General features: G+C 40.6%; 1 protein-coding gene and 1 long non-coding RNA gene across 3 annotated transcripts in view; one reads left to right on the forward strand and one right to left on the reverse strand.

Annotated features, from left to right (window-relative positions):
• Positions 1 to 20,216, forward strand: part of LOC116856800 — a 23,855-nt gene extending 3,639 nt beyond the window's left edge. Inside the window, exons 2-3 of the long non-coding RNA XR_004380629.1 lie at positions 1,446 to 1,448; positions 20,183 to 20,216. This is a non-coding gene — a long non-coding RNA (uncharacterized LOC116856800). The remainder of the gene's footprint in view (positions 1 to 1,445; positions 1,449 to 20,182) is intronic.
• Positions 1 to 24,214, reverse strand: part of RNF149 (ring finger protein 149) — a 26,681-nt gene extending 2,467 nt beyond the window's left edge. Inside the window, exons 1-7 of one of the 2 annotated variants that reach the window (XR_004380627.1) lie at positions 23,640 to 24,214; positions 12,273 to 12,523; positions 11,288 to 11,356; positions 7,179 to 7,261; positions 4,770 to 4,866; positions 2,280 to 2,443; positions 1,066 to 1,153 (exon numbers count right to left, since the gene is read on the reverse strand). Coding sequence is in view for 1 of the 2 variants with exons in the window: in XM_032840419.1 (XP_032696310.1) it covers positions 958 to 1,153; positions 4,770 to 4,866; positions 7,179 to 7,261; positions 11,288 to 11,356; positions 12,273 to 12,523; positions 23,640 to 24,096 (1,153 nt within the window). In the remaining variant the exon portion in view is untranslated. Of the gene's footprint in view, positions 1 to 957; positions 1,154 to 2,279; positions 2,444 to 4,769; positions 4,867 to 7,178; positions 7,262 to 11,287; positions 11,357 to 12,272; positions 12,524 to 23,639 lie in introns of those variants that run through there. The other variant, XM_032840419.1, reaches the window with a different exon arrangement.
• Between the last annotated feature and the right edge of the window lie 2,202 nt (positions 24,215 to 26,416).

Here is a 26,416-nt window from a genome sequence, read left to right on the forward strand (position 1 = left end):
GTCAAATAAATAAATAAAATATTTTTTAAAAAATGCAGACTAGTACAGAGATTTTTTTTTAAACTCAAGATGAAGGGATTTGCCTTAGCAATATCAAAATATTGATAATTATTCATTAGATTATTAGTCACTAAAATAATTCATTAAATAATGGGACAATTGATTAAACATTTGGGGAAAGGTAGGTTAAATCTTCTCTTCAACCATGTGGATTAAAGATTTAAAGGTAATAAAATACAGAACCACAAATATTAGTAAGATATGGGTTAATATACTTAAATCCTGAGATGAGGAAGGCCTTCCAAAGTTAGCATGCTATCAAAGGCAGAATCATGAGACAATATGTTGGACTAGAGAAAAATGAAACATTTCTGTCTACAAAAATATCAACCAAAGGATACCAAAATTGGGGGAGAAATATTCAATACATTTGACAAAGACATGAAAAAATTAGTTTCTCCAGAACAAAACAAGGTAAACGTGAAACAGGCTACTCCGAAAGGAATAAAAACAACGAACAATTATGAAAAGGTACTCTCATCGGTAATAATAATAATAATAAAGGCAATTCACTCTATTTTATCTCTCAGAATGACAAGAAGCAATTGGATAAGTGGTGGGTATACACATGATTTCAAAGTGCTGAAGTCCACCCAAAAGGGTTCAGTTTAAAGAAATTCTAGTGAACTGGAGCTGTGACACTACGCACCACACAGAATCATGCACCTACCATATAAAGAGCTTCACATGTTAAGAGGAAAACAGGTTACCTAACAGCACATATATGATACTTTCCCCATGCTTAAACACAGAAAACATCTGAAAAGGTATTTACCAAAATGTTAAAATGGTATTTGCAGGTATGGGATTATGGTTTTTATTTGTCCTTTATGCTTTTCTGCATTATTTTCCCCACCTGCTAACATCATTTTGTTTTAGAACCTCCAAGGCACTTACCTAGTAAGGCTGTGTTTTCACCTGCATCTTCTTTGAAACTGGCATCACACGGTGGTGCAGAATCACTAGTGGAAGACGAGGGCAAACTGCTCCCCTCACTTCTGTCATCTTGTAAACTGATACTCAGATTTGCCACCAAAACACTCCCAGGGGTAGGTTCTGGAGCAGGCGTCTCCTGCACATCTTCAAGCTCTCCCTTGAGAGAACAAAAGAAAATACCTTGTCTGAATAACATAGTCAAAGCTTATCTATCATTTCATAATCATTACTCATAATTCCTACAAAGTATTTACTTTTATACACAATATAGGGCAAAAACACTAACGTCTTCTTTATTAGCAACATCAGAAAATGAATTACTTCTCAATAGGCAGCTTTCCAAGACCTAAACACTGTTCATTTGAAAAACTGCTTTCCCCTTGATGAAAGCAATGCCACCTTTTAACTCTAAACCTTTGTCAGACACACTTTCCTTGCTTCCTGAACAGGGGGTGTGAATCAGCCTGGCTGTGGCTGTGATCTTGGATGACTGCCTCAAACTGCCCTACTGTCTTACTGTGGGCACCAGGGTTTCAGAAGAACACAGTGTCTGACAACAGAGGGCTTCAGACTGCATTTGATTCACTTTAGAAGAATCCGTTGTGGATTCTATCAGCTCAAGACAGTGTCTATCCCCCATTTGCTGTGTTAAAGAAAAAAACAGGGTAAGGAAAGTGACAGCCCAGTCTTAGAGGTTTGTCCAGATACCTTTCTGAGTAATGCCAGAGTCAGAGTCATGCTGTGAGAGGAAACCACTTGTGAAGTAACCTGATAAAGGAGGGGTGGCTGTCTGTTCACAGTGAGCCCGAGGTTCATGCCAAGAACATGGTGCTGGTTCCACCTCCCTCCCCAGGCTTCCAGGGCAAGGGCACACCAGAGGGCTCCTCCTACTGCTGCCCCACCCAGTTCTAGAACAGCCCTCCTCCTGAACCACATGGTACGCTGCCTCCTTCTCACTGCTAAGTAACTGAACGCCCTCAGAACAGACTCCAGACACATCAAACCACAAATCCTACTGAGTAGCCGTAATGTCCAAACTCCCACCCAGCCCACCCTCATCTGTTTTCCCAGATAGTTACCAAAATACCCGCCAAACTTAACCACCTGCCAGTCTCAAAGCCAGACATGGTCACACCCTCATCTGCAATATACTGATCTGGCAGGCAAATCCTTTAACACCCAGCTCAGACTCCCCTCTTAAAAAAACCACCCTCTTATCTTCCCACTCTACCTGGTGGGGTAATTTCCTCCTTTCTCCGTGCTCCTCGGCACTTCAAACATACCTCCTTTGCAGCGTTGTGCGTGGGTGTATGCCCTGGCCCTCACAGTCCAGAAAGTGAAAGTCCACAACCAGAAGGGCTGCGTCTTACTCATCTTTGTCTCCCCAAGTCAAGGTCCAATCTAGCACCTGAGAGAGCACTCCTTTGATACATGCTGAATGAATGTGCTGAATGAATGAAAACAACGACAAATGGCACATCAAGAAGGTTGTAGCTGCTAATACAAGGACCACCTCTCAAGTCCACGTGAAGGACTGATGGCAGCCCTCTCACCACAGCTGTTTCCTTGGGAGCAAGAACTAGTTGTCATACGACAGTGTGTCATCACTGTCTACAAAATCCAATGCAGGAGGGGCAAAGGGAGTAAAGAAAATGGCACACTCATCAAAAACTGTAAAAACAATTGAGGGCAAGACAAGTTAATTTCTTAGAGTTTGATTTAAAGTTACTACAGGTTTCTGTTCTTCAAAAAAGAAATCACACTTCCTGGGACATAGTCAAGCTTTCTGAAATTAATATTCTAATAACAAATCAACCCAACCTGATGCAAAATAAATCTTCATTTTTAATGTGTGAAATATTTGTATGTATATGTAGTTCCAAAAACAAAACTTGTGAGGATTAGTCTCAGTGCTAAGGTTTAGTGAAATACCCTTACAAAAATTTCTAGAAATGAAAAGCAGGTTTAAAACTACTGACCATAAAGAAAATAACTTAAAATGATCTTCAGAGTGCACCTAATGAAAGAAAAGAGAAAGGAGAAGAGGAAAAAGGAAAACTTTGCCAAGAAAAACGTCTGTTGAGCTCCCTGTATTGTACTGTTTAAAATGCTTCAAATTCCAGGAAGGGGGTCCAAGACACAGGCTCAGTTCACTAAGTCTCAAATTCACTGTTATGCCCCTGCTAAACAGAGCCATCATTATTTTAAAAACTACAAATAAATGTTTGAAATTCTAGAGGAAAGACAAATTTTCTAGACATCAAAGCAGGACAGTTTTTTTTCAGTAAGAGTTCTTGAACGCTGACCTTCCTCCTTTCCTGTACCTATGGTGGAGGCATTCTGGAACTCATACTTGAGAAATGTAATTCACAGGGACGCCTAGCCTAGGTGGCTCAGTCGGTTGAGCACCCTTTAGACTCTTGGGTTTCGGCTTAGGTCATGATCTCATGGGTCATGAGATTGAGCCCTGTGTTGGGCTCTGTGCTCAGTGGGGAGTCTGCTTGAAGGTTCTCTCTCTCTGTCCCTCTCCCCCACTCATGCATGCATGTGCGCACTCTCTCTAAAATAAATACATCTTACAAAAAAAAAGAACAAAAAAATCTGATTCATGGAAAATGACAGTGGTAATCAAGGCAGTCGCTCAACTATCTTTCCAAGACCCGCCAAGCTAGAAGATGAGAGGACTCCTTGAGGTCTACTGGGGCTATAAGGTGCATGAAATGCTTACCACAGAAAAAACTCCTTGTGGTTTCTAACTCTACCATAATTATAAAAAAAAAAAAACTAAAAAAATACATTTAGCAATAAGAAAAGTATGTGACATTTAAATTACTTTTTCTAAAGTAATAAGATTAGTTCAAAACTATTTGCTATTTAATCAGGAATCTTTTAAAATGTTAAAAGATTATACGAAAACTCTAAAAACAATAAAAAATAACAATCTAGAAAAATCTGGCTTTTTTTACCTCTATGTCTTCCCCTTTTGGGTGGGACTACTGGTTAAAAGCTTGTACCCTTGAATTAAGCAAACTTGTATCTGAAAACAGATTCCCAAGTACTAGCTGTGTGACGTTCGGTGAGCTACTCGGCTTTTCTAAGCTCAAGTTCCTAATTAGTAAAATAGGGAGAGAAGTAGTACTTACCTCCCAGACCGGCTATGAGGGTATGATGTAATAATGTGTGTAAGGCCCTCAGCACCTGGCTGGCTACTATGAAGAACTCTCTTTCGCTCTGCCCTCATGTCTTCATTTTTGGAGGAAGGTCCTACGACCACCTAAGTACCACAAACCAATGGAACAAATTCCACACAGGACCAATTTCCCCAGTAAGATAGGATTTCCAAACCCAGAAATCTGAGACCTGGTGTCGAGAAGTGTTGGCTTCAGTTTCCTCGTATATAAAATATGCACCTTGAGCCAGAAAATGTATGAGGCTCCTTTCATTTCAAAGATTTGATAATTCTTGTTTATACGAAACTGAGGAGTATATATACCTTCTACAGGGCAGCATAACAATACATTACACTTAGCAATTACAAATACTTGGGGGAAACATATGGCCTATCAGTCTACAATCACAAAAGCAGTAGAGTTCATTAACTTTTTGGGATTTCTTAAACATTCATTTTTAATCAAGAGGAAAATTTCTTCAGGGAACCACAAAGATGTTAGAAGGAGCACTTAGTCCACTCCTCTCGCCTCTGGTCAGTAATGAAATTGAATCACTTAGAAGAATCGGGGCAGAGATTGAATATAAACAAAAATGTAACAAACCCAATATCCCAGGGCTTTGATGACATCAAGTTTACACATTGGACACGTGCGGTGATCCAAAAGCCATGGGTCAATGCATATTCTATGAAAAATATGCCTAAAAAGATTAAGTATGTGTTAATTTTTTAAAATAAATGTTTATATCTTATAAAGGAAATAACACATTCTGCTAACTCATCTTCTCAGTACAAGTTAAATGACTTCATATCAACATTCTATTCACTTACTCTATGTAATTACCTATTCTACTTTCCAAGTTAAACAGAGTCTGGAACTTAACAGGGAAATTTTCCCTTCATGCCATGAAAATAGCATGGTTATTTTCGCTTCATTCTAGGTTGTATTTTTCTGTGCCTTTGTAACTTACTTAAAAGCCGTTTAGGAATAAATGTGGCATAAATAAACCAACAGCTAACTAATAATAATAAACTGAGAGTATCTTACGTAAGTTCACAAAATGAATCAAATGGAAATACAGCAAAACAGATTATCTCTGGGTCTCAGGCTTAAAAAAAAAACAACTTATTTTCAGTCTCAACATATTTTTGTATATTCCACATTCTTATATAATGATAACTTTTCAGAACTGAAGAAGAAATAAAAATTGCCTATGTATTTTCTTTTTACTGACTTGTCTTAGCTAACTTTGCCTCCTATATAGTGAATCTGTTTCCCACAGGATGAAGATAAGGAATCAGGCAGAGTGGGTACAGGACCCATGGCTCCCACACCAGCTGTGTAACATGATGCTGGAATTCTGAACTAGTTGCTTAACCTCTGCACCTCCACTCCAGTTCTCAGCAGCAAATATGTAACATGCTTACAACGGTGCAGGACACAGTAAACACCCAGTAACTGTTCCTTATTCATGCTGTTGTGTGAAGACCTCTTCTTCATACTGAAATCTGCTAGTGCAGTTAAAAATAACACTATTTAATTACATAACATAGTCTAGCCTAGCTAGTCTTCTAACCTTTCTATCCTCAAAATGAAACTGAAACTGACTAACCCAACGGAATAATCTTAACAAAAACACAAAGGAAACATGTTGGCTTTACTGGGAAATCTGTTAAAGCACAGGAGAAAATGGGGGAAATTAAGTAAAAACCCCAGATCAGAAGACCAGGAAATGTGCACAAGCAACATGTCTGCTTGTGAGGGTGTAGGACAAAACCCAGCTCAGCCATGAGGACGGATCTGGTGTTACAAAGAAGTGAGCCTCAGGCCACTCATTTGTGCTGCATTCCACGCATCATTTTTAAGTCAGAAAGACTTGCCCTAAACCATCTTAGATGAAAATTCTTTCCTATTTTAATAACTTTCCACAGGAGGGGTGCCTGGGTGGCTCAGTCATTAAGTGTCTGCCTTTGGCTCAGGTCACGATCCCAGGGTGCTGGGATCGAGCCCCACACTGGGCTCCCAATGGAGCAGTAGGAAACCTGCTTTCCCTCTTCTACTCCCATTGCTTGTGTTCCTGCTCCTACTGTCTCTCTCTCTGTGCCAAATAACTGAATAAAATCTTAAAAAAAAAAAACAAAAAAAAACTTTCCAAAGGATATATTGACTCTAATTCATTAACTACCCACCACACCAACCTCATATAAATGCCTGTAGACAAAAGTTAGCTATATTTATTCTGGACACTTTTGTTACTCTGATATTCATATGTTTTCACTACAGAATTACTGAGAATTTAATCTACTATATTTATATATATACTACTTTGTAAACATAAAGGAAACCATAATTATATATTAATTTCTGACCTTCTAATAGGTGGGAAGCATAATTCAAATTGGTCTGACTGAAAATATATTTTTATATACACTTCTGGTAACAGCCATTTCTTCTAAACAGTTATCAGTTAAAGTATCCTATTATTAAAAAAAAAAAAAAAAAAAAAAGGAAATCGCAACTTCCCATTGCTAAAGCAAAGCCCCTAGTGTACCTAAAGTGAGAAATATTTATTTTGCAGTAACCCCAGAAGAACTAAAACCCAGGGTGCAAATAACAGCAAACTACTATCCTCCTTGAGTTTCTGCTAGCCATTTCTGGCCCTCCCCCTGGGGCCTTCACCTGTCATGCTTCAGTTTCCCTGCTCCCACATAATGTACGTTTTGAACGGCTAGATGTATGACAGAATGCTCAGGATTCTAATGAAATCTTGCTTAAGACTAAAAGCCAATCCGCGGAAAGATATACAATGGGTCTGCCTTAGGGCCTGAGGTCTGCTAAGCAATTTTAAAGTAATATAATCCAGAACCCTAGAAGGCTTGAAGCTTGCTTCCTAAAGGATGAGATGATCACAATATCATGTGACAGCATCACATCATAAAAGAAACATTAACACTTTTGTCAGAAACCTATCCAGTAATTCGTAGCATCTCAAGAAAGAAAAAAAAAACATACTTGCATGGCAGAATTCTGATAACGTCCTTTACTTTAAAATTTTCAATACACACTGCACAGTTTTCAGCATCAACATCAATTCCCTGTAAAAAGGAAAGAAAAGAGTTCACTGTATCATTGCTACATGGTCTTGATAAAACTCACAACATCCTGGGTAAAACAATGACAAATTTAATAATACCAGGGTACAACCAGAAGCTAAACACAATCTCTACTCAGTATTTACTTTTTACCACTCTCCAGAGATTATTTAAGGAATCTGGCTGAAAAAGAAAAAATGTCGTTGTGTACCTAATCAGACATGAACACAGTTTTGATACTAGGGTAGTGTTCATGTTTTAAGGGTTGTAGAAATGCAAATGCTTACTTTACTGTAATAAAAATTATTTTTCAAATATAAAACTTCTAATGCATCTTTTTTTTTAAGATTTGTTTATTTATTTGACAGACAGAGATCACATGTAGGCAGAGGGGCAGGCAGAGAGAGAGGAGTAAGCAGGCTCCCTGCTGAGCAGAAAGCCCGATGCAGGGCTCGATCCCAGGACCCTGAGATCATGACCTGAGCCGAAGACAGAGACTTAACCCACTGAGCCACCCAGGCGCCCTCAAATATAAAACTTGTAAAGAGAATATCCAGTAAGCTACTTGTTTCTAGAATCATTAAAAACAAAACAAGAGCACTTTCACTAGAATTTGCTAAAGAACATGGTTACAACTTGCAAATGAGAAAACACAAATGGCTAAATATCTGAAAATATTCCCCTCACTAGCAATAAAAGAATTACAGATTAAAATAAATTACTGTTTTTCATCCTTCAAATTAACAAAGGTAAAAAGAAATAAAACTTGCTGGGGAGGAAGTAGTCTTGTGACAAAATCTCCACTTCTAAGAAGCTATGGGTCATTAACTTTTTTTTTTTTTTATTTTATTTATTTTTTTAAGATTTTATTTATTTATTTGACAGAGAGAGAGGACAAGCAGGGGGAGTAGCAGAAGAAGAGGGAGAAGCAGGCTCCCCAATCAGCAGGGAGCCCGATGCGGGCCTTGATCCCAGGACCCCAGGATCATGACCCAAGCCAAAGGCAGCCACTTAACCGACTGAGTGACCCAGCACCCAGGGTCATCGACCCTTTTGGTAGTGTCAGCCCTGGGTAACTTCCATTTCCCTGGGTAACTTCCACATTGAACCACCTGGCCTCATCCCATCAAAGCAGGCACAGCCAGAGGGTCATCTAAACCAAGACAGGTCAATGAGACTCTCTTTGATTCTGGGACGGATTCAAGAACTACCAATCAATGTCTGCATGTACCTCCAGTGTTAGCAAGTATATTTTACGGGAACACAGCTACCCTGTCCTTATGTAATTATTTTAAAAAATACACTGAGCCATGTACATTACTTGTTCGCAAGCAAGCAGTAAAAACTGATTATTATTATCAGAGACTATATTAAAGTTCTGTAACACTTAAAATTGTATGTTGCCGCTAAAGTAAATATTATCACTTATCGTATGCCATACAAAATTGATGAAATAATCTTTAAAGTCCCTATTGGTCTGTAAGTGTATACATTATAGTGAATGAGTCCATAAGAAAAGAAAAACTAGAAACCAAACACCTCTCTAGAACTGCACAAGATGTAGATTTAAGAAAACAACATTTTTCTGTACAAACTTAATCAAAATCATCAGAAAATCCATGTGTTGGAACCTGGCTAGTGTGGTCAAAGGAGCATGGGACTCTTGGTCTCAGAGTTCTAAGTCTGAGCCCCTTATGGGGTGCAGAGAATACTTAAAAAAAAGAAAAAAAGAAAAGAAAAATCCACATATGTATCTCACAGACCATTTAGGGATCTTTTTTTAATGATTATTTTGACAATTTTCAAAAACAGTAGAATGACATTTTAAAAAATGTTCTGTAAAAAGAAATATTCTGGGCGCTCCTGGGTGGCTCAGTTGGTGAAGCGTCTGCTTTCAGCTCAGGTCATGATCCTGGGGTCCTAGGATCGAGCCCCTTGTCTGGCTCCCTGCTCAGCGAGGAGTCTGCTTCTCCTCTGCCTCTAACTCTCCCCCTGATTGTGCTCACTCTCCCTCAGATGAATAAATTTTTTTAAAGATTTTATTTATTTATTTGACAGAGAGAGATATAGTGAGAGAGGGAACACAAGCAGCAGGAGTGGGAAAGGAAGAAGCAGGCTCCTGGCCAAGCAGAGATCCCAGTGCGAAGCTCAATTCTAGGACCCTGGGATCACGACTTGAGCCTAAGGCAGACGCTTAACGACTGAGCCATTCAGGCGCCCCTCAAATGAATAAATCTTTTAAAAATCCTAAAAAAAAGCAAATGCTCTGAACATGAAGAGGATTCTATCAATTTACTTATGTTCTCAAAGACTTAATTCAGTATATTATACATATAAATCTCTATTCATATTCATAGACTGAGATTTCCTGCTATGGAACAGAAGACATATTCTAAGGGGAACATAAAATTACATGCTTATATCAAGGGACCGGCTATGTGCCATACATGTAGAGTTTGTCACAGGCATTCAGTGGAGACTTTCTCTCCAATGACCCTCAGTGGTCAGTACCTCAAGTGCTAATCTCAAGCCATAACATGAGAAACTGTTCTGTTTCACTTTTTTTGTTCACTACATCTGTATGGGAAGAAACCAGTACCCTGCACAAACTGTTAAAATTCAACTGTTATGGGGCACCTGGGTGGCTCGTTAAGCCTCTGCCTTCAGCTCAGGTCATGATCCCAGGGTCCTGGGATAGAGCCTCACATCAGACTCTCTGCTCAGTGGGGAGCCTGCTTCCTTCTCTCTCTCTCTCTGCCTGCCTCTCCGCCTACTTGTGATCCCTGTCTATCAAATAAATAAAATCTTAAAAAAAAAAATTCAACTGTTATTTCTGTATAAGGCATTAGGGAAAGAATGGAAACCAACAATATAATTCTAAGAGTATCTTAAAAAGAGTATCTTAAACTTTTAAGTATCTAAGATACTTAAAAGAGCATCTTAAAGTATAGTTGAAGAATATAATTTAAGAGTATCTTAAAATATTAAAATGATTAATATCAGAATCCAAAGTTTTTTAAAAAAATCAAAGATCTGTAATTTAATGAGTATTATTTCTGCTTTAAAGTTAGTTAGTCCAAAGAAGGGATACATAAAATAAGTGCAGTTATTCTCTTTTTTGAATGGGGAGTGGAGGGTGGAATAGATGAAGTCTCAACAATTTGGTGAAAAGAAATAAAAATCAAAACAACAGAACGAACCTATACCTAACAAGTCAACACACTTATCAACATCTCAAGACAAAGAAGACAGACCATTTTAAAAAAGTACTATTACTGCATTAGCAACTGTTTTCCTCTTAAAGAATCGATACTCTTAAGATTGAGGTTCTGGATTTAGGATATGTCCCATTCCCAAAATGCTTTAAAACTCTGGTATGATTCTGACCTTTTATGTCCCAGGTGGGCCATGTCAAAATGTTTCTTTTTTCCCAAAAGTAGTTTTAAGTACATCTTCCCTCCCCTTTTCTATAAATCCCAGGTTTTTTTTCCCCCTGTATTTAAGGGAACCAGAGAGAATGGACATATACCCTATAGCCTCAGATTTAACAGAAATGAATTTAAAGTATCAAAGGTCTATGGTCCAAGGGAACTTGGAAGTTCTTTACCTTTCTTAGAGTCATCTTGGTCTGACCAACAGGTAGAACCTTCTTAAGTGATGGACATGTCAGTCCTATCCAGTATGGCAGCAGCCAGCCAATAGGGCCCTTTGAGCATTTGGAATGTAGCTAGTGTGACCCAGGAATGAATTTTAAGTTCAATTTTATCCATTTAAAGTAAAATAACTGTATATAACTAGTGGCTACCTTCTCTGGTGCCAAGGGATTTAGGTGGCTCTTCACATGTGCAACTGAGTACTTCTATCAACCCTTCTCTACAATGAACACAAGTATGCAAGTTAGTACTAACTCAAACTAGTCAAAACTCCACATGTTCAATGTACATTTAACAGACTGGAAAGTTTTAGTTAGACATATAAACAGATACATACTTTAGTCTAAAACAAACAAAAAACCCATGAAAATGTTACCTTTTCTCCATGCTTTACAGTATGAAGTGGAAGCTGGCCAATGATTTTCTTAGCTTCTTTCCTATGGCTCTTAGATAGGAAAAATATTATCACTAAAAATTTTAAGTCATTATTTTAAAAAATTCACATAAGCTTACAGAAAAAAATCTTTTAAAAAAACAAAGTTAAATTGACTATAATAAAAAAACAAAAATTACCATTTACATCTTAATGTATAAAACAGCCACATATAACTTAAGAGCTGTTTGATCAAGAATATTTATTTTCAATTCCATGCCTGAAGAAGAAACCAATGCTTATGTGTAAACATTGGCAATAGAGTAGGAAGCTGAGGATGGGAAGAGGGGGTCCCACTGATTCATCTACTAATACCTGTCCCTAAAAAAGAAAGAAGTTTTCACCTAGTCAGCATGTACAAGATGACCAGAAAGGACTACCTACAAAGCCAAAAAGAGTGGCTTTTCAAGACAATAGGGTAAGTGTGAAATTAAAAGGCCTATCTGTGGAAGCCTCTGGCTCTTCAAGTGCCCTCCTCTTTGCTGTGACAGAGACACTATCTCTCTGCAGATAAATAGCTTCGAAAGTTGCCCCACAACAGAAGCCAGGAAGCCCCTCCCACCCTGCGCCTCATCTTCAGGCCCAGGGTTCTCCTTGTTTTAAAACACAGAACCACGTCTACTCTACCTCAGGCCTATTTATTATTCCTTTATGTCTGAAAAAGAGAAAGAGGGTATTCAGAGGAACAAAACAAGCAAAAATGACCCCACTTAAAGATATTTAATTTCCCACAGAACAGAAAATTTAATACAGTCTAATTAAAAATTATTTTTAAAAAGTTATACTAATGAAATAGTATGAGTGAAAATGAAATTAAGAATGTGGTCCAAAAACCCACAAAACTCTAATATAGTTTCAGGGAATATATAAGAAATATTTATGAACTATCTTTTAAAATGTAAAGTTAAAAAGAATTAACCATAATTACCTGACTTCCAAACTGTGAGCCAGTATATAGGAAACGCTGTATATAGTAAAATATCAGCCAGGCTAATGAGATAATCATCATGGTGATGAAGGCGATGGCCACAAATACCACAGACTGACCACTGATGAACTCCTGTACATGACGGGTGCCCACCCCTATGGTCATTTTCACTGCAATGCCTTTCTGCACCAGATCCAAAATTTCTCTTCCTTTTGGGTAGCTCACCATAATGACCACTATATTTCCAGTTCCTGTGGGGAAGAACAAAAAAAAGTCAATATGAAGAACAAAAATGAGATACAGAGAAAGTAAGAGAAAAATATGAGAATACTACAGCTTGTCTATATGTAACATCCAAAAACTTACAAAAAATGTTTAATTTTCAAGAAAAACATAAGTTACCAAAACTGGCCCCAAAACAGAAAACAAACTGACTGCATTAGAAGTATAACAAGTCTCTAATAACTATTCCCCCCGCAAGGGTAAGAGCCCCATTCAATTCCACAGGTGAATTCTACCACAAAACTTGAACACTGATGGTACTAAAATTATTCCACAGTAGATTAAAAAGTTAAAAAGTTTAAAAAATTATTTCTAGAAAATAAAGCTAAACACGGGAGTAAACCAAAAGAACCAGACTAATTTCACCTATGAATATTAATACTTAATACCTGGGGCGCCTGGGTGGCATCTGCCTTTGGCTCAGGTCATGATCCCGGGGTCCCGGGATCAAGCCCTGCATGAGGCTCCCCACTCAGCGGGAAGTCTGCTTCTCCCTCCCATGTTCTCTCTCTCTCAAATAAATAAAATCTTAAAAACAAAAAAAACATAATACCTAAAGTATGCTTGTTAATCAGAGGGAGGCAATCTGAGAATTTCTTCTATGATCACTATTACTTAACACTGGTCTGAAGGAATGAGCAGACATAATATAAAAAAATTAGGAAAGGGGTAAAACAGTTTATACAAATCTATCTATAAATTAATATAATAAGCATAAATTATCAATTGAATTCTTTAAACCTTAAAAATGCTGTTTCTGAAGTTCACTAGGGGAAAAATAATCACAAACGATCAGGAAAACCTTTTAAAAGTAAAACCTGAACTAACCTTTACAATTAAAGAAATTAAAACAGTGTGGTAGTAGCTAAGAAGACAACCAGAATAAAGGGGTAGAATCGAAGTCCAGAAATTAGACCCAAATATGAAAAAAACCCTTACTATATGATAAAACTGTAATCTTAAATCAATGGGATAACCGGGATAATTTTTCAAAAATAGTATGGGGATAACTGGGTCTTATCTGAGGGAAAATAAAAAAGCTGTATCCCTTTCTCACAATTAATGGCAAAATAAGTTCCAAGTCAATCAAAGATTTAAATATATAAAAAAGAGAGGAAATATAAAACTGAAAATTTTCCACATGGCTAAAAAAGAGCAAAATCAAGGAATCAAGATCAAAAAAGCAAATGGCCAAAGGGGGAGAAAAACACATGTAATATAACAAAGACAGAAAACAATTTCCTGTAAGAAAAAGAGCAACAGAAAAACAAAGGAAATTAAATCAGTTTGCAGAAAAGACAAAAAATCTTTCTTTTTTTAACGTATCAGCTTTAGTTAGATAAGAATTCACATGGCATAAAACTCACCCTTTTAAAGTATACAATTCACCGTTTTTTAGTATACTCATAAAGGCTCTGCGACCATCACCACAATCTAATTCAATTGACATTTTCATTGCCCCAAAAAGAAAACCTGTACACCTCTGTGGTCACTCCCCAACAAATAGATTTTAAACTCATGAAAAGTCATGGTACAAATGAAAACATTAAAAAGATCTTCAACTGGGGCGCCTGAGTGGCTCAGTGGGTTAAGCCTCTGCCTTCGACTCAGGTCATGATCTCAGGGTCCTGGGATCGAGTCCCACGTCGGGCTCTCTGCTCAGCAGGGAGACTGCTTCCTCCCCTCTCTCTGCCTGCCTCTCTGCCTGCTTGTGATCTCCCCCTCTCTGTCAAATAAATAAAAAAAATAAAATCTTAAAAAAAAAATAAAAGATAAATAAAAAGATTTTCAACTTATGTGCATTGCATCCTGAAAACCTATCCTAAGTTGAAAATATCCTAAGTAGAAAATGCACTTAATATTGAACATCACAGCTTAACCTAGCCTACCTTAAAATGCTTGGAACACTTATAACAGTCTACTGTCGGTCAAAATCCTCTAACACCGTGCCTACAGAAAGTGCTAGCTCACGTAATTTTGTGAACATAGTACCAAAAGTAAAAAAACTAAATGGTGATCTGGGAAGAGAATGGTTGTTGACCTTTGTGATCATGTGGCAGATTGGGAGCTGGGGCTGCTGCTACAACGCAGCATCATGAGAGAGTCCTGTAGGGCATATCACTAGCTCCAGAAAGGATCCAAATTCAAAATTTGAAGTATGGTTTCCACTGAATGCGTACTGCTTTTGTACCATCATAAAGTCAAATAATTCCAAGTCAAACCACAATAAGTCAGGGACCATCTGTACCTATATGACTGGCAAAGATCAAATAGTTTTGATCCTCCATAATGGCAAGAATGAGCACAAATCTGCATTCTTGCACACTGCAGGGGGAGTTTATCATTACAATCTTGCATGGAGGGCAATGGCTATCAAAAAAATTTTATTTATTTTTCCCAAGAAATTTAATGCACAGCAATTCCATGTCCAAGAACTTATGCACAAATACACTTGCATGTGTATACAGGAGCTATCTGTAAAGATATCTGTTGTCAAATTTATCTTCTATAAGTTTTTGCCATCGCAATCTAAACGTCCATCAACAGGAAAAGGGTTACATACACTATAGTATGTGTACAGGGACTGAGGCAGCGACTCCGTTAGTATGAACAGTAGGCAAGACTACCGAGGGGAAAGTGCAACATGTCAAACTATGTGGATGAAAGATCTGCATGTCACATCAATTTGGACTGCCTCTGAAAGGCGACCCAGAGCCTAGGGACCCTGACTGCGTCTGGGGAGAGGAGCTGGACACAATAAAAATTCTGTACGACGTGCACATAGTATCTATTCAAAAACTAATTTTAAAAATACACATAAAGGGGTGCCTGGGTGGCTCAGTCAGTTAAGCGCCTGTCTTCAGCTCAGGTTATGATCCTGGGGTCCCGGGATCAAGGCCCACGTCAGGCTCCCCACTGAGCAGGGAGCCCGCTTCTCCCTCTCCCTCTACCTGCTGCTCCCCTTGCTGTGCTCTCTCTCAAATAAATAAAATCTTTAAAAATAAATAAATAAAAATAAAAATACACATAAAGAATGTTCCCTGGCATCACTTCAAAACGGTGTTTTAACAATTTTATTGCAGAGAGGAACTTTAACCTGCAGCAAATCTACCGTGGCCCCCTGCCATCAGGATTTAGTTACTGAAACACCAGAAGGGCACCCTTCTAAGGTGGCTCCTGCCTGGAGGCCAGTCCTTTGACCAGGGCCAAAAGTGTCACTTAGCAAAAATTGTACTTGTCTCCCCACTCATGCAGTCTGCCATGTCATCACTGGGGAGACACTATAAGGAGGAAGGCATTTCCTGCCTTCAGGAAAACAAACATCTAGAAGCTGAGAAACACAAGCACAGAAACAATTATTAGGATAATTATACCACTTACAATTACATGGAACTTTATAAGCTGAAAGCCTTTTCTCATAAACCTCCTTTTGTGGAAAACTTCAAGCACATACTCAAGTAGAAAGAACGGTTTAATGAACCCCATGTGTTGGTCTCAGTTAAAAAGTTATACGCAGAAAATGTTTCCATGCCAAGGTCACAGCTACATAAAATTCGGTACTGACATAATGTTCTTTGTGTTAAATGGGGAAAACCAACTTTGGAGCACTTTCACATTTACGTCTCACTTGAAGCAGAGAAGCCAAATTACCATTGTACAGATGAGGGCTCAGAAATTGGGAGAGCTGCTGAATGTCATATACCCAGTTCTAGGGGCTAAAGACCTCCAGGACCCATGCATTATCTCTGTCCTGCCTCCTCATGTGGGACCCAATCTTCAGAACCACGCAGACTCGGTCCAGATCTGTCATCCACTGTCTGGGTCTGGAGAAACTACCCTCTGAGAGTATTTCTTCAGCTATAAAACGAGAATGAGAATTTTTCTACTTTGGACTATTTCTTATTTACTAAGAAAGTGGAATAGAAAGTGCTGCAGAAATGAAGTGATAATTTTGTCTGAGGTGGAGAGAATGCTTTCCCTAGGAAGCACACTTGAGCTACATGTTGGAAGGACAGGAAAAGTTTACCAAGCAAACAAAGGGAGGCTTTTTAGGCTGTGAAATCATCATAAAAACATATTTGGGATGGTGAGGTCCAATCTGGTTAATGACTAAAATACAGTTGTCCCCCTTATCACAAGGGATACATCCCAAGACCTCCAGTGACTGCCTGAAACTGCAAATAGCAATGGATACTATATATATATGCTGTTTTTTCCCTATACATACCTATGATAAAGTTTAATTTATAAATTAGGTACAATAAGAGATTAACAACTAATAATAAAGTAGGGCAATTGTAACAACATGCTGCAAAAAGAGTCATGAATGTGGTCTCTCAAAATACTTTGTACTATACTCACCCTTCTTGTGACAATGTGAGATGATAAAATGCCCATGTGATCAGATGAATTGAGGTGAATGATGTAGACATTATGACCTAACGTTAGGCTACTACTAACCTTCTGACTGTAAGTCAGAAGAAAGATCTACTTCCAGACGGAGGCTGACCTCGGGTAACTGAAACCACGATAAGGGGGGTGACTACTGTATATGTAAAGGTATCTTGTTTATCTCTTTATCCCCAGTGCCTTACATAGAACCTGAAGTGTTTCATAAATATTTGTTGAATAAATGAATGAATAAATGAGAGGTGGTAGAGAATTGAGATTAGAGAGGTTCTTGAACACCAAAATTTTCAAAGGAAGGGGCAACTGACACACAGTGATTGTCAGAGGGATCCACTGAACTGAAAACACTTGCAATATTAACTTGAAATTTTTCACCTAGGAAACTAAAACAGTTCACTGATTTAAAAGAAATCATTAAAAAAAAATACTGTCTAGGATGACAGCTAAACCATTTGCTATACTAATTATAGCAGCAAGACTGCTTCTGGGAACTTCTTTAAATTAATAAAACACAGGATGAAGACTCACTGATATTCTGGAACATCTTTTAGGATGAACTAGAGATACGGCAGCTGAGTAAAAATGCACTAGCTTGGGGTCACCGTGTGCATGACTGGAAGGGATACCAGGCACAGGCATCCTTACTTCATCATGCACTGCCACCTCCCCGGCCAATCCTGGAGAGGCTCAGGTACACATGAGAGCAAATCACAGCTTATTTCCCAACTACACAGCTGAGTTTCTTCATAGGACACACAGACATGCAAAGACTTGGGAGAGGAGAAAAAGTTCTTAGGATTTTCTTTCCCTAGTCCTTAACACTGTTACCAGTCATGCTTCTGTAAAAATGGTCATCCTGTGCAATCCCTCTCCCTCCCCCAAAGAATCTATACCTCTCACCATTAGACAGGAAAGCGCAAAGGCAGATTATTGTTGTCTTACTTAGCACAATGTCTGTGTACAGAGTACAGGGTCATAAACCTACTTCTCAAATAATAAATACCAAATACAGTACTCTTTAGCAAGCCAAATTGTCTGTAATATAAAACTTCCATGCCAGAAATAAAACTGAATATATTTCTGTTTCCTTTCAGATGTCAGTGTTCCTCTTACTACTTGCTCAAAAACAAAGAAGTAAGAAATCCTGTCTTGGTCAATAGGTTCAAAATTCTAGAGGTTACATGTAAGTCTAGTGTACCATTTCTCTCCTCCCAAAGGAAACTATTTAGATTTCAGCATTCTTTGAAGGGAGTGGGAACTACTGAAATATTTAAAGTGGTGGATTAGATTCCTGCTCTAGAAAACTAATTCAGGCAGCAAGAAATACATGTTAAGAGTCCCGGCAAGAGAATCCCATTTCTTTCTTTCCCATAAATTCCATGCCCTCTCCACCTTCTGCCCCCAAACCTGGAAAAATTGTGGTCAAATCTTCAAGATTCAGCACAAGCCCAACACAGGGCTTCTCAGCACCACCCACCCCTTTGTGCCTGCAGTGCATCAGTTCCTCTTAGATACAGCTCTAGTAGGTGTATAAAACACCTACTAGAATTTCTTTATAGGTTTCTCTCCCTCACTAGACGAGTACTACCTGTTCTTATTTATTAGTTTTTGTAGCCAAGTATCATGCAGTGGTGACCCATAGAAGAGTTTCTGTATGGATGAATCCATCTGAAAAACTGGCTGTATTATAGTTGAAATGCTCCGATACGGAGAATATTAATAGAAATGGTACACCCAATATGAATGCAAATGTCTCTGAGATCTGAAGCTATTATGCGAAACAGAAACGTTTTTATGGTTGACTAGGGAGTGCTGGGAGGGCACAAAAAACAAATGTTTAATTCTTTTCTTGGAAATTTAAATTATGTTTTGGATAATTTGACTTGCTCAAAAATATTTTGTATTTGTTGAATATACAACTCTTTGCAGGGTTCCTAAATGCATTACTTTATCTCAAGGATTCAGTCTCTTGCAATGCTATTCCCACCACCAAGAATGCCTATAGCCCACACCCCCTCCTTCACACTCAGACACACCCTCTCCACCAACATATCCTTCCAAACTCCATCTTTCTGGGAACCATCTTAGTTAAACCGACCTTCTATGCGTGGCTGTGAGGTGCCATTTCTGTTTTCCTACAGCACCAAAATACATAATTAAAATCCACGTTTTTAGATCATTTGAGTAGAGCACATCATCATCATGTTGATATACAACATAAAAATTTATTATTCATAAACTATTTATCATGCTCTGCAAATGCAAAATGCATATCTTCTATAACACTAGAGACTTCTACATTTTTGTCATTTTCCTCCACCCCAACTCCGGCCCTTTCTTCAAACATAGCTCTAAGCCTTGCCAGTAGCTGGCACTCAGTAAACAGCTGTTAACAGAATGAATGAAGTTAACATATACAGAGTGAATGAATGAATCTATGCTTAAAAGAACATGCCAAGATTTCAGCTAAAGGATCATCCTATTTGTTAACCAACAATAATCAAACTAAGTAAGGCCAAGGCTCTATAAAAACTTTTATTTTTTTTTCAAGTTTCTTTCCCTTTCTTTTTTTAAAAAGATTTTATTTATTTGTCAGAGACAGAAAGTGCACACAAGCGAGGGAGTGGCAGGGCAGAGGGAGAAGCAGGCTCCCTGCTCAGGACCAGGGACTCTATCCCTGAAAGTGGATCATGACCTGAGCTGAAGGCAGACATTTAACCAACTGAGCCACCCAGGGATCCCTAAGAACTTTTGTTTTAATGATTTGACTTGTATCAATTTTTACTCATCTTGGTCAAACTAACTTCTAGTCACCCCTGCAGTATCTGTTTTAGATGTTCTTACTTTATGCTTCCTAAGCAACCATGTGTGTTAATTCCATCAAGATCCAAACCATATTGTATGGAAGGTTGTTTATCACCCCCACCAGGTCACAAACTCCTCAAAGGCAGGCATGTGTCATGCACTTCTATACCTGAGCAAGCACAATACTTAGCCCAAAGTGGCTACTCATTATTCTGTCTGCTAAAGTAAAGAGAATTAACTAAGATTAATTAACAGGAAACTAATTAGTTCAACAGTCCTTATAGTTGTTCTCAAAGATTATCTTAAAATCATGATTTTATTTTTAGAAACACAATAAAACACTGATTTATACCCAAAGTATCTTGTACTGGATTTAGTACAGTCAAGCAACAGGCTTAAGAAAAACTGCAGAGGGCGCCTGGGTGGCTCAGTGGGTTAAAGCCTCTGCCTTCGGCTCAGGTCATGATCCCAGGGTCCTGGGATCGAGCCCCTCATCGGGCTCTCTGCTCAGGAGGGACCCTGCTTCCTCCTCTCTCTGCCTGCTTCTCCGCCTACTTGTGATCTCTGTCTGTCAAATAAATAAATAAAATCTTAAAAAAAAAAAAGAAAAACTGCAGAAATTCTCCCTGAGATTTGGGAAAAGACTCATGATTCATTTTTACAAGCAGCCATCTCTTATCTGTTTTGCAGAACACGAGTGCTACACAGGAGCATCGAAACCACTGAAATCTGTGGTTTTTCCTGCAGCCAGCCACATTCTGACAAAATCCAAGAAACCTAACTTGAGCTACATTCAAGGTTCTATGTAACATTTCAAATTCAAGTATGTCAAAGCCAGTTTGTCTTCTGACTTAATTCTATTCATTCCAATTCTTAATGCTATTCCATTCTCAAAAAGTCATGATACATCTGTACCTTTTTTCCCAGTTGGGCCAAGTTCTGTGAAGGTCATACTTTTCCATTCCTATAGTCACTGCTACAGTATTGGCCTTTATACAGTTGACCCTTGAACAACACAGGTTTGAAATGTGTGGGTTAACTTATGCAAGGATTTCCCCCCCAATACAGTACAGTATAGTAAATGTATTTTCTCTTTGATTTTAATATAACATTTCCTTCTCTCTAGCTTACATTATAAGAATCCAGTGTGCAAAACATAATAACATATAAAATGTGTTTACTGTTTATGTTATTGGTAAAATGCCCAGTCAACAGGAGGCTATCACTGGTTAAGTTTTGGGGGAGTCAAAAGTTATACGGAAAATCTTTTCCACTGCACAGGGGGTTGGTACCTCTAAACCTTGTGTTGTTCAAGGGTCAATTTTATTTCTCCTTGGATCAGCCCAATGGGCTAGAGTCTCTGCAGATTTTTCTCTGTTTAAACCACTGGTCACAATGCTACCAAATTAATCTGCCTTTAAGTCAGTGGTTCAAAACATTGGATGATTCTGTCATCAGTACCCCCCGCCTTGGTATTATCTGGACACATTTTTGGTTGTCACAATTGGGTAAGTACTGTTGCAATCTAGTAGGCTAAACATCCCATTAATGCACAGAACAGCCAGCCCCTCCCACAACAAAGAATGATCTGGCTATGTATAGACCCCCACCCTTACCATGGACCAGTTTCCTCATCCACAGAATGGGGTTAAAGCACCTATGTTAAAAGGCTGTCAGGAGGGTTAAGGGAGCCACTGTATGGAGAGCACTGAGCACACTGCCTACACACTGGGTACTTCCACACATTAAAAAAAATTGCTAAAGCTGTTACTTTTATCTCTTTTCTCAAACAGAATGATTCTCAGGGTAAAAAGACTAGAATGGACGTTGATAATAGAAGAGAAACTCAAGAGGATTTAAAATAAACATCAACGAGGTGTTTTTTGGGGCCTGGCTAAATTATGTCAAATAACATAAGCAAGGTGGCTGACTCATGGTTAGAGCAAGTGCTAGTACCCTGGAAAAATGCTAACATCATTATCAAAAAATGCAGTAAACAGATTTAGGAAATTGTAGTCCCTGCGCCAGCCATTGAAAAGAAAAGGTCCAAATGAAGATGTTGTAGACTTAGAAGAGACTGCAAGGACCCAGACTCAGAGAATCCTGACACACTAACCTCTTTTCTTTGACAGAACTACTAAAATTGGGGGCGCCTGGGTGGCTCGATCAGTTAAGCAACTACTTCCAGCTCGGGTCATGGTCCCAGGGTGCTGGGTATGAACCCTGCATTGGGCTACCTGCTCTTCGGCGATTCTGCTTCTCCCTCTCTCTCGGCCTGCTTGTGTTCTTTCTCTTTCGGTCAAATAAATAAATAAAATCTTAAAAAAAAAAAAAAAAAGGACTACTAAAATTGGGAAAACACCATCAATAGGATGTACCAGGAATAGTCTCTGAAATCTGACAGGGCTTTTCATGGTAGTTTTATGGAAACACGGCTTGGGTACAATGACAATTTGGTAGACTTGTAATCACTAGAATAGTTGCACCAAAGGTGGCGCCTCACCCAATGCCACCACACAGGCCTCTGCTCCTACTTCCTCTTCCAAAACCACTTCCTTCTGTTGCAACTGAGAATTTCCCTCTACTGTCTAAGGCGAACCCCTCCAAAGTACCCTAGACATGGCCCTCTTAAGAGCGGACTCTTGGGGCTACTTCTCCTCTCTGCTCGATCTCTACCGCATCACTCCCATCCAATTTCAATATGCCCTATCATCATCCACCCTAACCCCCCCTTGTCCCATAGTTTCTGCACACTTCCCAGCACATCTTGAGCTGTGCTTGAAAGAATTGTTCTAACACTCTCCATTTTCTCACCTCTCAACTGATTTCTATTCCCATCGCAGCTAAAACAGACCAAATACAAAGTCTCTTTTCTGACATTAGAGTTAAGTTCGAACTTGCTTTTGAGAAATCAAAGCAGAATGAAAAACAAAAGTACAGGAAATAGGATGTCTGACTTGCAGCAGCAGCAACTTTAAAAAAGACTTTAATCACAATAAATTCAGAATGAGTCATGATCTTAAAAATCCTAACAGAAAAATGTTCACTCTGCTGGGTTCAGGTCCTATAGCACTCGGATTTCAGTTGTGAGGAGGACACCTTGCAAAATTAGATTCTCAAACTGTCACTAGGGCTTGAAGACGAAACCTGTTGCCCTGGAGAATAGGTGTGTGGGAAGCGTCTCCTGGAGAAGAGCAAGACCTTTTCCTGAATGAACACAACCTGAAAAATTTCATCTAAACTCAAGACTCGAGGACTGGCAGTAGGGCCGGTTATTACAACCTTACATGTAGAAAGTGAGAAAGCATATCCGCACTTAAATCCAGCTTTTCTGACTCAGAAGTTCAGAATACACACACGTTTTATGAAAGTGGAGAAACCAGAGCCCGACCAAACCACCACTTGACATTGGTGAAGGGACTGCCAGACCTTGGGAGTGAGCTAGGAGCGAGCTTCAATTCCTACCTCACTTGACTTTGTGAAAACGATGAATGGAAAGGGACCCATGATTGAGCAATCATGAGAATTTCCAACACCGTCCTCTTCGGGTGGGTGTTTATTTCTTTCGTTCTCCCCTACACCTGAAGGGCCTCCAGAGGGCACCCCCCGACCGCACCTGAAGAGCCCAAGGCGAAGATCTAATCAGGCCCGCCTACGGCCCAAAAAGCCCCCCCCCGGGGGGGGGGGTCACGGCGCGCCCATCCAGAGCTTCCCTCCCAGTTCCTGACTGCCAGAAGCCATCAGAGTCGCGCCCCCAGCCCCTTCGCGGCGTGCCCCTGGGGATCAAGGCCGAGGTCGAGAGGGCCGTCGCCCATGACTAAGCTACAGAGTTCCCCCGCCGCCTCCCCGCGTCCCCCGGCCTCCGCTCACCCGCGTGGGACATGGGCGTGGTGAGGTTCCCGTGGCCCTCCCCGTTGTAGAGGACCACGGCCGAGGCGTTCCTCCGCGCCGCCACCAGCACCTTGTCCTTGAAGGTGCAGCCCCCGCGCGCCACCAGGGCCACCCAGGGCGCGTCCCCCCGGCCGCCGGGCGCCGGCACGAGGAAGCGAGTGTCTGGCGCGCAGCCCTCGGGGTCGCGGTCCGCCGCGCGCGGGACGCCCACCAGGCCCTGCGCGCCCTCCTTGGGCGAGCTGTCGCCGAAGCGGCCGCTCTCCGAGACGCTCCACACGGTGCGGTTCGTGTGCGGGTCCACGTACTCGGTGCTCACCACGGCCGAGTACCACTCGAGCGCCCGGCCCCTGGCCCCCGGCACGTTCAGAGCCAGCGCCAGCAGCGCCAGCGCGCCGCGGGCCCCGACGCCAGCCTCGGGCCGCCACCGACACGCCATGGCCCCACCGCCGGGCAGACGAGGAGGAGGCCGGGGCTGGAACCGCGCGTGTGCGAGGCCGCTGAAGGGAGTTAAGAACCAGGCGCTTGCCGCCGAGCGGGATAGGAGCCAGGCGGGTCGGCGGGCGGGGCTGCGGCGCACGCGCACCTGGCGGAGCGAGGAAGGGGGCGGAGAGTAGGGCGGGGCCTTCCCTGGCCCCTCCGGCGCTACGTGCGCGGGCTGAAGACTGCCCCCTGGCTCTGGTGCCTGTGTCCTACCCATCGCTCGCCGGCAGGTGGTCCGCGACCTCGCGAGGCTCCCGCGGACGCAGAGACCGGGTGCTAGCCGCTCACGCGTCTTTCGAGCCAGGCAGGGCGCGGTGGCCAGGGGTCGAGCTTGTGTAACCTGATCTCGAGCCCCCCCTCCACACCCCCCAAGCAAGGGGAAGTGACTGTCGGAGAAACGGGAAGCTCCTCCGTGAGCGTGTCGAGAGGCGTGGGAGCACGGCTCTGTAAAGTCGCTCAGCCGATCTTTATGAAGAATGTACGGTGCAATCCCAGACGTATGGCACAGGCCTTGCTTGTTTAGAACCAAGCTACTGCTGTTTTCCGCACACGCTTTGGGACCGATTCTGTAATGCTAATTGATTTCTTGTCACTTCTCTCCAGCACTGCACTCAACAGCAACCTTTTCTATTATGGTATTTTACGTATAATCAGTAGTTTTGAAATAAGTGCATCAAACTACCTATTTAGATGAGCGCTTACGTTGTACAGCAATAAATAAATAAAGAGAAAAGGATTTGTTTGGAAATAAACGCTGGGTGGTAGGTAGCCCATTTAAAACTGCCGTGGATACAAAGCCTTACCGCTGCAGAAAAAGTTGAGACCATTAATTTCTGACTGACTCATCTTCCTCCTTCTACAAGGATCTATAATTGAAGGAAGTAGAATGTTGCCAACTCACAGCAAGGGTTTCTGTTGGGCCTTAAACCTTCTCGAATTTCGGGCGCCTGGGTGGCTCAGTTGAGGGTCTGCTTTCGGCTCAGATCCTGAGTCCAGGCTCAGGTTCCTGGGATCCAGTCATGTAGCTTGGAGTCTGCTTCTCCCTCTCCCTCTGCCCCTCCCCACCGTTTGCTCTCTTTCTCAAATAAATAAAATCTTAAAAAAAATAAAACACCTTCTCACTTTTCCTTTTTGTTATCAGCCTCTCTTGGACTGCATTTTAAAACTGCTCTAAAATGCAGCCGGGCCCACAATCCATAGCTCCCCTCTAAGTGGGATGTCCTGTCCCTTTCCCAACAGGAAACCAGTTTTAAAAACTTAAAGGAATGCTTAAGGCGGTCCCCTTGTCCCAGGTCTAGAATAAGGGAGGTAAGTTATCGTCTTCATGGCAGGCTAGAGAACAGGTCCTAGGACCCTTACATTGTGCTCCAGCAAAACAGGTACTTGTAGTTCCCAGAATATGCCTTTGTAGTTTCATGTTATGTCTTGCAAATTCCTTTCCCTCTTTCTGAAACCCGCTTGCTCCTGGCTCTCGTCCTGGCAAACACCAACTTAGTCTTCAAATTTTATCTCAAAAGCTATTTCTTCTGTGAAGTCTCTGGTTCCTGAAGACAAACTTAGATTCCCCTCCTGTTTTCCATGTTGCTTGTGTATGTTATGCTTCTACCTTAATGTTACACCAGCAATACTGCTTTCTAAATCGAGGGTTTTTTTTAGTCTTCTTACAATACTGGAAGTTTCATGACTGCAAGGATGTGTCTTTGCTGTCTTTAGGAACCTACCTCAGTGAGCACAGTGTCGTGTGTGTAACCCATGTTTATTAAATGAGCAAAACAGCTCTTTTTTTTTTCTCTTCAGTTGCAGAGTTAAGGACTCATGATTGTTTACAGGGTTGTTGCTCAAAAAAGTTCAACAGGTTAAGGCCTTGCAACTTTTAAGCCCCCGAGGCTCAATCCAGCTTCTTGGTTTTCCTTTCTTCATCATCAGCTTCAGGCTGCAGCTGATTCCAAGGCTGCTGTCACTGGGTCAAACCCTTAGGACCTTCATCCCTACACCAGTTCAAGTGCTACTCAAGGTCTTCAATGCCCCTTCCCTACTTTCCCAAGAAGAAAAGCTGACAAAGAAACATACCCAAATAAAACCACTCTCATATTATTTACCAATCAGATTGGCAAAGGTCAAAAAGTTTGACACACATTACTTTGGAAAGTATTTTCAGATACTGCGGGTGGAAGCCTCATCCCCACCACACTTTTTAGTTCTTTTTTTTTTCTTTTACTTTTTAAAGAATTGGATGATTTGATTTTTCTTTTATTGCAATGTTGGTTGCTGTTAAT

This window comes from Lontra canadensis, unplaced genomic scaffold (assembly GCF_010015895.1).
Source record: "Lontra canadensis isolate GAN:19392208 unplaced genomic scaffold, GSC_riverotter_1.0 scaffold112, whole genome shotgun sequence".
Classification (NCBI taxonomy): Eukaryota; Metazoa; Chordata; class Mammalia; order Carnivora; family Mustelidae; genus Lontra; species Lontra canadensis.